General features: G+C 44.6%; 1 protein-coding gene across 1 annotated transcript; it reads right to left on the bottom strand.

Moving 5' to 3' along the window:
* Nucleotides 1-727: 727 nt before the first annotated feature.
* On the bottom strand, nt 728-11,874 carry LOC135915710 (uncharacterized). The gene is made up of 5 exons (XM_065448850.2): nt 11,758-11,874; nt 8,918-9,082; nt 3,888-3,981; nt 1,583-1,755; nt 728-975 (listed from the first exon to the last, which is right to left on the bottom strand). The coding sequence occupies exons 1-5, from the start codon at nt 11,758-11,760 to the stop codon at nt 889-891; spliced, it is 522 nt and encodes a 173-aa protein (XP_065304922.1). The 5' UTR covers nt 11,761-11,874; the 3' UTR covers nt 728-888.
* Nucleotides 11,875-13,818: the final 1,944 nt, after the last annotated feature.

Raw genomic sequence — 13,818 nt, forward strand, 5'->3', positions numbered from 1 at the left:
TTCGGACATGCTAAGACGCTAGCATAGTGTGCTCCGGTAGTTGGAGCCGTTTTGTAATTCTCAACTATGTACCTTTCTGAATATATTACTTTTTCTTCATTCTCATAAAAGCCGTTCGGAACCCTCTCTCCCGGCTCCTGGCACGGCACCATCGATGGAAGCTTCGTTGGCCACACGGGCCACCCGACTTCACAACAGTGTTAGGAAGCGGTGAGATTGACCTCACGTAACTTGGGACGTGCTGACTTCACAAGGTATAGTTGTTTTAAGGAAGAGAGGAAATAATAATGAAACAGAGAAAGAATCTAGACTGATAAATATGTATAGATCACCTGATTAGCTGAAGCAGGCTAGGTGACTACTTGTCACAGTCCCGTTTTAAAAGGGATGCCAGTAAATCATCATCATTATTGGAGAGCGAATCTGCATGGGGAGTGTATAGCTTGTCTCCTTGGCAGCATCACCTCGAACGTTTTTTTTTTGCTTCTCTATCCACTATTACGAAATTATTTTGAGATGCATTTACAATACACTGCCACCCACCTTTTACCCTCCTCCTCACTTGCACAGACTGAGCGATTTCCAGCATATAACAGAAAGATTACGACGAGACATAGTCAAGAACGCTTAAAGTGAGAATGGTAAGGATACAAAATATTTACGGCCGAAAAAAAAAGAGAGAGAGAGAGAGAATTCAGCTTGTATGCACATAGAATGCATAGTTCATTGTCACACTCCACGTCGTCCGAAGTTGTGCACGGGGCTCGGCATTTGCGCCCGCGGGCCTTGCACCGTGCGTGTTGCTCAGTATCGGAATCCCGCGCTGGGCAGCTTCACGACGAGCGACTCCGGCCCACGCTTGGGAACGCGGGGCCGGCTACGCCCTAGTCACTGCGGGAAGACCATTCGTAGCAGGAACAGGGACCGCTGGAGTTGCTGGTTGCTTACGAAGTGCAACACGGGACCAAGCGTGTACTGCGGATAAAAGAGGAGAAGTGCATATATATATATATATATATATATATATATATATATATATATATATATATATATATATATATATATATATATATATATATATATTGTCACGTTGCACAAAACAGCCGAAGGAAGAGAAACTAGAGGTGCGCGAGGAGCCCTCTCGTACAGCGGTGGCTCCTTTATAGTACTGTTGTTAGTGCCCTTGTTCAAGTGACACTGGGGTGCATTACACAAAATTTCCATGTCATGTGTGATGACACCTGTGCCGCACTGGTACCACGCGCTACCTCTGCATGGTCCTCACTACTGTACAGATTCTGACTTGACATTGTCAGCAAAGAGTGGCCTAATGTCCAGGCACTGAAAATTCGTGACAGGTGCGTGCGCTTGTGAGATACCGAGCGCTGAACATGTTTGTACATTGCACCTGTGCATAGTTAATTCTCTACTATTAACGTCATCTGCACTCTCTGGCTCAATTTATTCTCCTTTCCCTTTCTCCTTCTACAGTATCACGCTGGAGAAAGAGTTCCTCAAGTTGACCTCCCTGCCTTTCCCACATTAAATGTTCTTTTTTCTCAATCACTGGCTATGCCCATACCTGAAAGAGGTAGCTGCGTCGGCGGAAGGATACCAGGACGTGCATGCGACACTGGGCGTCATCGCTGGACTCGAAGCGTAGCTCGAGGCGGGGACGTAGCCACGACTCGCTCTCTATGGCTACCTGCCGATGGGGCACGTACTCGACCACGTGGTACGACATGTGGAACTCGCCTGGAAAGTGCGACACAATCGCGATCCCCGTTTTTCATTCGGTAGAATGTACAATAATGTTCCAAAGTTTTCAACTCGTCCACGGCGCCAATTATTGCACAAATCCAAGGATACAGTAAAATGAGCGCCAAGGCTCGGCGTTGACAACACGGCAATGGCGACAGAAGGAAGCAATGTTGAATAACATACGCTGAATCTTGCATAACCATGTCAACTGTCGTCGCTTGTCTCGAGATTAGCTCCTGCGCCATGCCAGACTACATGAACTGTGCCTAAGTGTACGGACAAGCTCTGACGTCATCGAGGCTGCCGCAGTATTGTACAGCCAGCACTGTGAAAAGCTATTTCTGTAGTCGTACCGTGTAAGCTGTGAATATGACAATATGACGCACGTTTCGTCGCATGCTGCCGCCTGTGAAACACGGAAGTGTTGGACCTCGAGGTCTGCGGTGATATATTCATTGGGCCGACCGGGAGGAGATTGGACAAGCGCCTCAGCGAACACCAATATAAATATATCAAGAAGATAGTCAGGCCACGAAGCACATTCATTTGCCATTACAATGCAGGAAATGCACCTGACAGCGGCCGTTGCAAGCGTTAACTGTAGCTGAGCATCTCCTAAAGTCCGCTCAACTCGCATTTACTGGGCTGAGGAACCAAAGCGGACTACTTTGATTTCGCATTTTTAAGCGCGCATCCCAAAGACGCGAACACCGCGAGGCAGCTTGCTGCAACGCGACAAAAAGAAAAAAAACGATATCAAACAAAAAGACGCACCATCACACTCTGCCGCTCAATCAACTGCCGCAGAGCGAGTTCAGTGTTGCGCCTTCCTCTGCAGGAGTGAATACTATGCGCACGAGCGTGCGCGCGCTAGCGTTCCCGTAGAGCGGCTGTGTGCAAATTGTTAGGATCCACCGGTCCGAGCGGTATGAACCGTAAACGCTAAAATACTAAAACCGTCTTATATACCAGCATTGTTCGCCCAAGTTGCAGAAGATCTGAAAACCTTGTTCATAAAAAAAGAATAAACGTAGGTTCGAGAGCCAGCCATTCGTTTCCCTCATTGATTGCTACACGACAATGCTGCAGAGTACGAGGGCTACTTTGTCTGCATCTCCAATCAGAATCTTTTGAGAAGATGGCGGTGTCCGCTGTGAGAGCTTGCTACTATAACATCAAATGAGTCCAGAGCAGGAATAACTGCTCAAGTCTGCTTATTTTTTCCCCAGGGTCTTGGCTCCAGCAAGTGCACTCCGATAAGTTTTCATTAATAGTGGGCGAACAAAAAAAAGCTCAGCACAGAGCGAACGTTTCGACAACTAGCTATGTGAAAATGTTGACTATAGATTGAGGCTTCTCTTGTTTGCGCACTGTTATCCCACACGTACATGATCCAAGGTGGTCAGCATTATTTCAGAGTCCGCCACTACGGGGCCCTTCATAATCACATCGTGGTTTTGGTACATGAAACTTCATAATTTAAATAAATTTAAGTTGTACGTCATTCTGTATTGGCGGACAGCTGTGAAGCGTCTACAGTTGACCAGTTGCACGCATATTTCCTTAGTCCAGTACATCAGGACAACTCCATGCCTATGGCTCTCGATGCCTATGGTTTCAATGATTACTCTTCTGTCTCGTTTTCAAATACCATGGACCAGCTTTTGAATATGTGAAACCTAGGCTAAAATATTTGTTACCAATGCTGTTGGACGGGCCAATTGGTTTCTAGATTCATGAAACATGTTACCACCGCAAAATCAAACGAGACACAAAGAGGTGGTTTTGGCGTGTGCTTTGTGCGCCGTTGTGGTTCCCACTGGTCACTCATCCTTCTCAAATATAGCGTCATTTGCACGTTTTACGCCCATAACATTACCCAGCGGTTAAGACGTTTGCGTTCCGATGCAGTTAAAACCTGCTGGTTCGATGGTCGTTCTCCTCACAATGGTGTTTAATATCGGTCTCATAAACAGGTGTTACGCCAGTAACGATGTCAGAGCTCCCATGAAGCGTCTTTTAAAAAAATATCGCTGTAACTGTTTTTTCCACGCACGAAGCATCAAACCTATCATTCGTTATGCTAAGGCAATATAGAAGAACACAAATATTACTGCCTATCTCACCTATCAGGGGGGACTCGTAGGTAGCTCGGTAATGTTTTCCAACCGACATCTGCTTGCCATCGGCTTCGAGGACCGAGCTTACGAACGGCAGCCACTGCAAGAAGAGGAAATTAGAGCGCCTGATTAAATTGAGATACGTCAAGTCCTGTCCAAGTCTGACGTTGCAGAATGAACAGAATCAAAACATATAAGGATGCGGCATCACAGTTGTACTAATAATAAAGCATGGCATGACGGTGGTGGCAGATGAGCTACTATCGTTGTGTTCATTTGCCGTGTGTTCTGGCTAATACGTGACAGAAAAAGAAGACATCCAATAGCGGTGCAGAATTGCCTTGCTCTGTTTCCAACATTCGGCTAAATGCATGGTTTATCAGTGTTGTGTGCCGTCCTCCGCTTTGTGTATCACAAATCAACTATCACTATTATACGTGCACCGCATATGTGAAGTCTTATTAGTTATTACACTACTACTTTCCCTCGATTGAACTAGCTCGTTGCAGTCTGCGGCAGCCACCATAAATTCGCGGAGCACACTCGCTTCAACCCCCCTCCCCCCACCTGCTTGCTCTCAGGCTGCTCCCCCGCTTAAGACATCACTTGACCAGGCAACTTCCTCGCTTCGTGGACGTGCCCGCTTGGAACACAATAACAGCGCAACGCCGTGTGCGAGTGTCCTAGTGTACTAATCCGCTAAAAACGAATGCAAAGTTTCACAGCGTAACCGATTTGGTCTAGGCAACCTTCGTGAGTTTATTTTACTTACACGTTTTCTGTTACTGCATGCACGTTATCGCTCACACGCGCGCTGAAAAGATTCCGGCATACGGGCCACCAAATGTAAAGGTCAAAAGAATCTGTAAAGCAGGCTTTTTCTCAAAATGCAGCTTAAGGTGTGGAAGCCAGTTTTTACGAGCGTTGCTGTAGGAACTGCGTCGCACGTCGGCGCCCGTGGGAGGCTTTAGAGGTGTGTCGTAGGCATTTTGCTCAGATAACGAATTGGAAAAGTATAATATTCAACAACTAAATGAATATCATGACAAAGTACACCGGCAGCCACACTTTACACCATATCGCGGGTCCGATCCCAACCGCGGCGGACGCATTTCGACGAGAGCGAAATGCAAAAAGGCTCGAGTATTTTGATCGTAGGAGCACGTTAAAAAAACATCAAGGTGGTCGACATTAATCTGGATCCGACGACTATGGCATGCTAAATGAGATCGTGGTTTTGGCGCGTAAAACTTTGCAATTTAATTTAGACCAGTTCAAACTGTACGCCATTCTGTCATACAGGACAGCTGCTAAGAGTAACCTTAGGGGTAGGCAGCGCAACCCGCACGAAAGACAAAGGAAGAAGACGATACGAGCTTTTGTCCTTCGTCTCGTTGCGCTGCCCAACCCAAGGTTATGTTCAGTTACCAACTCACCCAACTTGCTGTGTTAATTCACCTGTTAAGCGCCTACAGCAAATCAGTTGCACGAATAATCCCTTCGTCCAGTACAACTCTCCATACCCTAGGAATATGTTGCAACAGAACTTGTTGCAACATATTGTTGCAACAGGCTTGTTGGCCTAGTTGGTGCTTGTTAAAAGACATGTTTTTTCGCCGCAAGTTAAAACACACAGAAAAGGAAGACACACGAAGACAACATGAGCTTCGCACGACCGTGTTGTCTATATGTGTCTTCCTTTTGTGTGTGTTTGAACTTGCGGCAAAAAACATGTATTTTAGCATGCCTAGGAGTCTTGATGCTCGCGACATCAGCGAATATATCTTCTGTGGACTTGCGCTAACAGTGCAAAGTATTGATTCGGTGTCGCTAGCAAAATCACGACGGCATCATCCTCGTTAACTCGCATGCATCAAAACACGCGCCGCGTGATTCCACGCTGTTCACGGGGGTAAATAGAAGCGGAGAAAGTTTTGATTGGTTGATTACGCCCCACACCAATAAAAACAACCCTAATAATGCCCATGATAACACTGGCGCACCGCTGTGCTTGGAATGTCAATATGAGTGCGCCAAGACGGTCGCATTATACTCGCAGTAAAAACATATTTTACTGACCACTATCCTAAAACCTCCGTGAACAGGGTGGAATCACGCGGGGCGTGTTTTGATGCATATGAATTAACGAGGACAGGCCACCATTGGAATCTGAACCTGGCAACGCTTAACGTTAGAACGTTATGTAGTGAGGCGAGTCTAGCAGTGTTATTGGAGGAATTAGAGGGCAGTAAATGGGATATCATAGGGCTCAGTGAGGTTAGGAGGACAAAAGGAGCATATACAATGCTAAAAAGCGGGCACGTACTGTGCTACCAGGGCTTAGCGGAGAGACGAGAACTAGCAGTCGGATTCCTGATTAATAAGGATATAGCTGGTAACATACAGGAATTCTATAGCTATAATGAGAGGGCGGCAGGTCTTGTTGTGAAATTTAATAAGAGGTACAAATTGAAGGTAGTACCAGTCTACGCCCCTACATCCAGTCATGATGACCAGGAAGTCGAAAGCTTTTATGAAGACGTGGAATCGGCGATGGGTGAAGTCAAAACAAAATACACTATACTGATGGGCGACTTCAATGCCAAGGCAGGCAAGAAGCAGGCTGAAGACAAGTCAGTGGGGGAATATGGCATGGGCTCTATAAATAGCAGGGAAGAGTTATTAGTACAATTTGCAGAGCAGAATAATGTGCGGATAATGAATACCTTCTTCCGCAAGCGGGTTAGCCGAAAGTGGACGTGGAGGAGCCCAAATGGCGAGACTATAAATGAAATAGACTTCATACTCTGCGCTAACCCTGGCATCATACAAGATGTGGACGTGCTCGGCAAGGGGCGCTGCAGTGACCATAGGATGGTAAGAACTCGAATTAGCCTAGACTTGAGGAGGGAACGGAAGAAACTGGTACATAAGAAGCCAATCAATGAGTTAGCGGTAAGAGGGAAACTAGAGGAATTCCGGATCAAGCTACAGAACTGGTATTCGGCTTTAACTCAGCAAGAGGACCTTAGTGTTGACGCAATGAACGACAATCTTACGGGCATCATTAAGGAGCGTGCAATAGAAGTCGGTGGTAACTCCGTTATACAGGATACCAGTAAGCTATCGCAGGAGACGAAAAATCTGATCAAGAAACGCCAATGTATGAAAGCCTCTAACCCTACAGCTAGAATAGAACTGGCAGAACTTTCGGAGTTAATCAACAAGCGTAAGACAGTTGACATAAGAAACTATAATAGGGATAGAATTGAACATGTTCTCAGAAACGGAGGAAGCCTAAAAGCAGTGAAGAAGAAACTAGGAATAGGCCAGAGTCAAATGTATGCGTTAAGAGACAAAGCCGGTAATATCGTTACTAATATGGATGAGATAGTTCAAGTGGCGGAAAAGTTCTATAGAGATTTATACAGTACCAGTAGCAATCACGACGATAATGTGAGAGAGAATAGTTTAGAGTAATTTGAAATCCCACAAGTAACACCGGAAGAAGTAAAGAACGCCTTGGGAGCTATGCAAATGGGGAAGGCAGCTGGGTAGGATCAGGTAACAGCAGATGTGTTGAAGGATGGTGGGAACATTGTTCTAGAAAGTCCCGCCACCCTATATACACAATGCCTCATGACCTCGAGGGTACCGGAACCCTGGAAGAACGCTAACATAATCCTAATCCATAAGATAGGGGATGCCAAAGACTTGAAAAATTATAGACCGATCAGCTTACTGTCCGTTGCCTACCAAGTACTTGCTAAGGTAATCGCAAATAGAATCGGAACACCTTAGACATCTGTCCACCAAAGGACCAGGCAAGATTCCGTAAAAGCTACTCAACAATAGACCATATTCACACTATCAATCAGGTGATAGAGAAATGTGCGCAATATAACCGACCCTTATATATAGCTTTCATTGATTACGATAAAGCGTTTGATTCAGTCGAAACCTCACTAGTCATGGAGGCATTACGGAATCAGGGTGTAGATGAGCCATATGTAAGAATACTGAAAGATATTTATAGCGGCTCCACAGCCACCGTAGTCCTCCATAAAGAAAGCAACAAAATCCCAATAAACAAAGGCGTCAGACAGGGAGATACAATCTCTCCTATGCTATTCACAGCGTGTTTACAGGAGGTATTCAGAGACCTGGAGTGGGAACAATTGGGGATAAAAGTTGATGGAGAATACCTTAGCAACTTGCGATTCGCTGATGATATTGCCTTGCTTAGTAACTAAGGAGACCAATTGCAATGCATGCTCAATGACCTGGAGAGGCAAAGCAGAAGGGTGGGTCTGAAAATTAATCTGCAGAAAACTAAATTAATGTTTACCAGTCGCGGAAGAGAACAGCAGTTTACGATAGGTAGCGTGGCACTAGAAGTGGTAGGGGAATAGATCTACTTAGGGCAGGTAGGGACCACGGATCCGGATCATGAGACTGAAATAACCAGAAGAATGAGAATGGGGTGGGGTGCGTATGGCAGGCATTCTCAAATCATGAACAGCAGGTTGCCACTATCCCTCAAGAGAAAAGTGTATAACAGCTGTGTCTTACCAGTACTCACGTACGGGGCAGAAACCTGGAGGCTTACGAAAAGGGTTCTACTCAAATTGAGGACGACGCAACGAGCTATGGAAAGAAGAATGAAAGGTGTAACGTTAAGGGATAAGAAAAGAGCAGATTGGGTGAGGGAACAAACGCGAGTTAATGACATCTTAGTTGAAATCAAAAAAAGAAATGGATATGGGCAGGACATGTAATGAGGAGGGAAGATAACCGATGGTCATTAAGGGTTACGGACTGGATTCCAAGGGAAGGGAAGCGTAGCAGGGGGCGGCAGAAAGTTAGGTGGGCGGATGAGATTAAGAAGTTTGCAGGCACGGCATGGCCACAATTAGTACATGGCCGGGGTTGTTGGAGAAGTATGGGAGAGGCCTTTGCCCTGCAGTGGGCGTAACCAGGCTGATGATGATGATGATGATCCTAAAACATTTATAATGCCTCTAGTAGAGACTTGCCTTGCTCATGTATTCGGAGCTGGTCACAAAGCGGTAGGCGTCACGCGTGCTGGCCTTCAGCGTGATGACTTGTGAAGCAACCCAGCGGTCTTGGTCCACCTCGACTTGGTACATCACGGCGAAGCCCGCTAGGCACACCGCAAGGAATGACAGCCAGCCTTTGGCCTGCGTTCATAGACGGCGAACAAGGGAAATGAAGGCGGCAACAGGCCTGGCAGATATAGTGGCTACTAGCAACCTCAGTAAGAAATTTCATTAGGCCATTTTTTAAAGCCGTATGCACGTTTGTGCATGTGTGTGTGAAGCAACATTCAATCCCATTCGAGCAACCTAGATTTGAGCATCGTGCTTTATTTTGGGTTCTGCTCGTCGTCAAATAATTTGTGCAGCGGTTCGATGGCATTATCACTCAAGCAAGATCATTGCACGTGAGACTAACGCACACTGAGATGAGGCTCAATGGCAGTCTAGATTCAAACGTCCTGTTGAAAGAATGCATGTCGGTCGGTGTTGTACATGGCAGAATAAATTAGCACTTACAAAAGGAGGAAACAACAGTTCTCGATGTTATTTCCGTTGTAAGCATATTTGAGTACCTGCTTTACTTCGTATAAGCTATACTTCCCTCCAAGGCTGATCATTTCCAGTTGGCACCTAAGTTGCTGTAACAAATTCAGCATACATCACTTGTGTACGTGATCCCTGCTGTAACGGGAAAGGATGAAGCATAATAACGCTAGCTCAAAACTGATGCCCTGTCAGCGCCTTTCCCGGCGAGTACAATTTTCTTCGTAATAAACAGCTGCAAAGCGCACCTCGCGTTAAATTCCGAAGCGCGCTTCGGAATTTAACCTTTTGTCTTCCTTCTTTCCTTCCTTTCTTCCTTTCTTTCTTTCTTTCTTTCTTTCTTTCTTTCTTTCTTTCTTTCTTTCTTTCTTTCTTTCTTTCTTTCTTTCTTCCTTTCTTTCTTTCTTTCCAGGGCCTAATTTCTCGATTCCCGTGTCAAGACACAAAGAGCTCGAATATCGCACGACCAAGCTGTGTCGACAAATTAGCCTGTCTCTGCATGGAGGGGCAGCAACGGCGGCAAAAGAACTGACGGCACGAATTGCTCGGATGGGCCTACCCGGGGCCCCGGCGCGCAACCATTCGGCCCCTCCGGGCTCCACTCCACGGTACAGTTGTAAAGTTCGTATTACGCAGTGGGGGATGTGCCGGCAACTAAGCATGCCGAGTCAGACACCGTCCGCACTGCTGCAACCTTTAGGTTGGAATCTCCTTTATAGAGGTCAAATATGCGAATGGATTAGAGGTTGTTAGAATCGTATGTATTAGTACTTTTCTCTCAAAAGTTCTTCTCGCGTTAGATCTATACCAATAGGGCAATCCGTGAGGCACTATTTCTGTGCCGGTGAGAATGTCTCTGACAGCGTACTTATTGGCTATACATGATTGTCTCCGTATGCTTGAGCCAAACAATGCACTTTCACAAGAAGGCAGGGAACCTGTAATATTACTCAAGCTACCAGTACCTTTGAATTCTGTCAGTGAAAGACGAGAGACAGACATTAATAAAAACATTAATAAAAAGCTACTTTGAATAAACATTATTAAAATAAATAAACAATAATACCTTTAATAATTTAACATTAAATAATTAAATGAACATTAATAAAAAGCTACTGAATCTCTGCACAAATTGAAGGATTCATTCTAATGCAGCAGAACTTGCCCAGATCATCGATACGGAATGTGCCCTATGTCTATTGCAACGCCCTTCTCTGCCGCGTGTAATGTCAAGTCAGTTATGAATGGCTTTGACATTTGTCGCAGTCGTGTTCAAGTGGTACAAAACACTGATCCCGCGGTGAAGTGAGTTGCAAGAAAACAAAATGGCGCATAACATTTTTGCTGTTTTCCTCTGCATTTTTGCAAGTGCCTATAGCAGTTATAGACGACAGACGGGTTAGCAAAATGCAATATTGGTATGCTAAAAAGTATTACAATTACCTAGCCTTTAAAATGTAAACGTAGGATGTTGAACTTAATGACACCGGGTGAAAAAGTATAAGACTTCTGGTGCCCCTTTCGCGCAACCTGTAACAATACCCCGCGGCGCCATACCATTAATGTTCGTTAAAAATATTTCCACAGCAGTAGTTCCCACAGTTTAGCATTTTCAATGCATATTATAACAGATTAGAAAATGTATATACGTTAGTGATATTGCGTGTTTAGAGAAAAAAAAACGAGAGTGACTTATTTTTCTCTCGTACAACGGCGCACTTTCCAGGACTGCGCGCTACTTCATATGTGAAGCGTGATTATTTCAGTGGTGTACTTTGGACAAATAAGCACGGCATCACATAACACACTCATGGGCCGAAGTAGGTGGATAAACGCTGAAGTAACGATGAACCAAGAAAGTCCTTCTCAAGATGAAGAGAGCACTCGTTTTTGTTGAACGTGGTTCTATTATTTTTTTTTACTTGACAGCTTACATTTCGTTGCAGTAAAGGTGTACGAGAATATTTGAGGTAATAGCAGATTGGGCGATCTCAAACCACGTCGCTACGTGAGGTGGACTCCGTTGGTAACGACAGCGGCGTCGCGTATCGTCACGCACCCACAGAGGCGTATAACTTCTCCAAAACAAATAAAAAAATAACTGTGCCACGTCTGCAGCTGCGCACCATCCAAGTAGGCAGCGTTGGACGTGAAGCACCACATTTTTGTGCAATGACTACTGTAGGACGCAACGCGGTGGGATCGCAAGGTCGAAATAAATTCGCGGCCTAACGTACGACCGAGCACGTGGCCTCGCGCAGCGGTGCACTTACCATTGCTCTGACCGAAGCGCTGCCGCGAGTCTTCTGGCCAGCAATGTTTTGAGCCGGTTACCATGCTGACCGAGAACACGTGGTTTTCGAGCAGAGCACGGACAACCGGTAAACGGCTCTCTGGATTGATGAGGTCACGCCGGTGCACTGAACCAGGCACGCCTTTTATCGACCGCACGTGGAACGACACGATACTGTGTGTCAAGCGGCTTTTTACCCCAAAGGGCGCGAAGGAAGTTGTCCTTTTTTACTGACCGTTTGACAGGCAAGATCAAATTCCATCTAGCGGTACTAATCGAGAATGTACCGTCCACAAGCGTCATGAAAAAGACACTCGCTTAAGACGCGAGTACAAATGAAAAGAAGAAAACAAAACAAAATATTGCACACGGGCTTTTCTGAAAAAAAAAATATGGTAGTGCTGTGGAAAGGAGTCTTGAGAAATAATTTTTGTTGTTTTTTAAACAGTGCCACTCACTATCAAAAATAAAGGTGCAGTGTGCTGTCTAAAAAACGAAAATCTACTTAAGAGGAAGCTTTAGCTCGGGCCCAACTGCGATGCGGCCTATTCAAATGCATGTAAAGCGCAAAAACGCTTTTATGAGATAACCTCTCGACGAACCTAAATGAAATTGGTTGCATTAGAGAGGAAAAGGTAAATTGTAGTGACTGTTGGAAGCGTAAAATCGATTTAGGGCCTGAATGTTTTTATAAAGATGTTCAAGAATTAGAAAGTTAAAGAAAATAGAAACACAATGTTTACAAATAAATAACTCTGCATCAACCACAGATATTGTGGTTCTGTAAATGGCATCGGCTATATCATTGAAAGCTGACAATTCTGATATGTCATATTGTATCTTACGTGAATTTGTTACGTTGTCTACAAGGGTTCTGCAAAAGCTGTATTTCCATATTACTAAGTTTTTTAGATGCATGCGTAACATATCAATTTTGTCCGCTTTAGATTTGCTATTAGATACAATTCACATAATTGTAATATCGTTTTTCATTGCTGAATTACAGAGTTGTAAGCTTGATAGTTCCGTTTTCTGAAAATTTTCTATTTTTGCCAATTTTCTATAAAATATTGACGATCTAAATCAGAAATTTAATATGAACAGCAACTAGATTTTAAGTTTTCGTCTAAATGCAACAAACGTCGCCAAAGTTCGTGCAGTGGTTGCCGAGAAAACCGAACTCTTCTTTTACATCTAATTAGATAGCAGCACCCGAGCGAAAGCTTCCCCACAAGAGAAACATTAGACGATATTTCCTAAGAAGACACTTAAACGGTACAAGTTTATATACGCTATATGCATTCAGTAGGCGGAAGTTCAGCTTTCAGAGGTGCTTACAACATGCGGAAATGTATTGCACTCACACTTTAGTAAAACGCAGCGACCGCCTTTTCCCGCACAACGCGTCTTCACCTAAAATACACACTTGGCTTGTTATCGCTTTTCTATATATATTTGCTTCGAAATCATCATGAAAAGGTTCCCATTGTGAGTGTCACAGTTTTTCCACCTCTCCAGGTCGACTACTTGAAGAAGCGGACAATACTTGGGGTGTGACAAATCACGATGTTCTACTGGGCAAATACGAAAATGAACCGATTTCAATTGACGTTGTCATCGCAGCGTAATTGAAACTCGGAGGCAATAGGTCCACTCCAGTTACTGAAAAATGAAATATTCACCCCAAAAATGCACTATGCTTGTTGGCGTAACACATTACGGCCGGGTTCCGCTCTACAGTTTACTGGTAGCCTCATTGGCACACTGCGGTACAAAACTAAATGGAAGACAGATGGGCTTCCTAGGATATCTTTGGCAGGGATATATTGAAACTGGCATGAATATTAGTAGTATTTGTATATTGGTTATTAGTGGTACGTATCAAGATTTCTTTAAAATCAATTTCCCTTCATTGGCACCAAGTTTCAATTCCAGATTCCCATTTTAGCCCTACCCCAAAGTAGGATAGCTAACTAGAATCCTATCTTCCAGTTAACCACCCTGCCTTTCTCTTGTGATTTCTCTTTCTTTCTGTTTTGAG

Source organism: Dermacentor albipictus, unplaced genomic scaffold (assembly GCF_038994185.2).
Source record: "Dermacentor albipictus isolate Rhodes 1998 colony unplaced genomic scaffold, USDA_Dalb.pri_finalv2 scaffold_13, whole genome shotgun sequence".
Lineage (NCBI taxonomy): Eukaryota > Metazoa > Arthropoda > Arachnida > Ixodida > Ixodidae > Dermacentor > Dermacentor albipictus.

Coding starts and splice junctions, on each gene's coding strand:
- LOC135915710 (XM_065448850.2), bottom strand. Junction 3,982..8,917: donor GCTCCGAATACATGAGCAAG/GCAAGTCTCTAC, acceptor CTCTTCTTGCAG/TGGCTGCCGTTCGTAAGCTC. Junction 976..1,582: donor GACGCAGCTACCTCTTTCAG/GTATGGGCATAG, acceptor TTTTATCCGCAG/TACACGCTTGGTCCCGTGTT.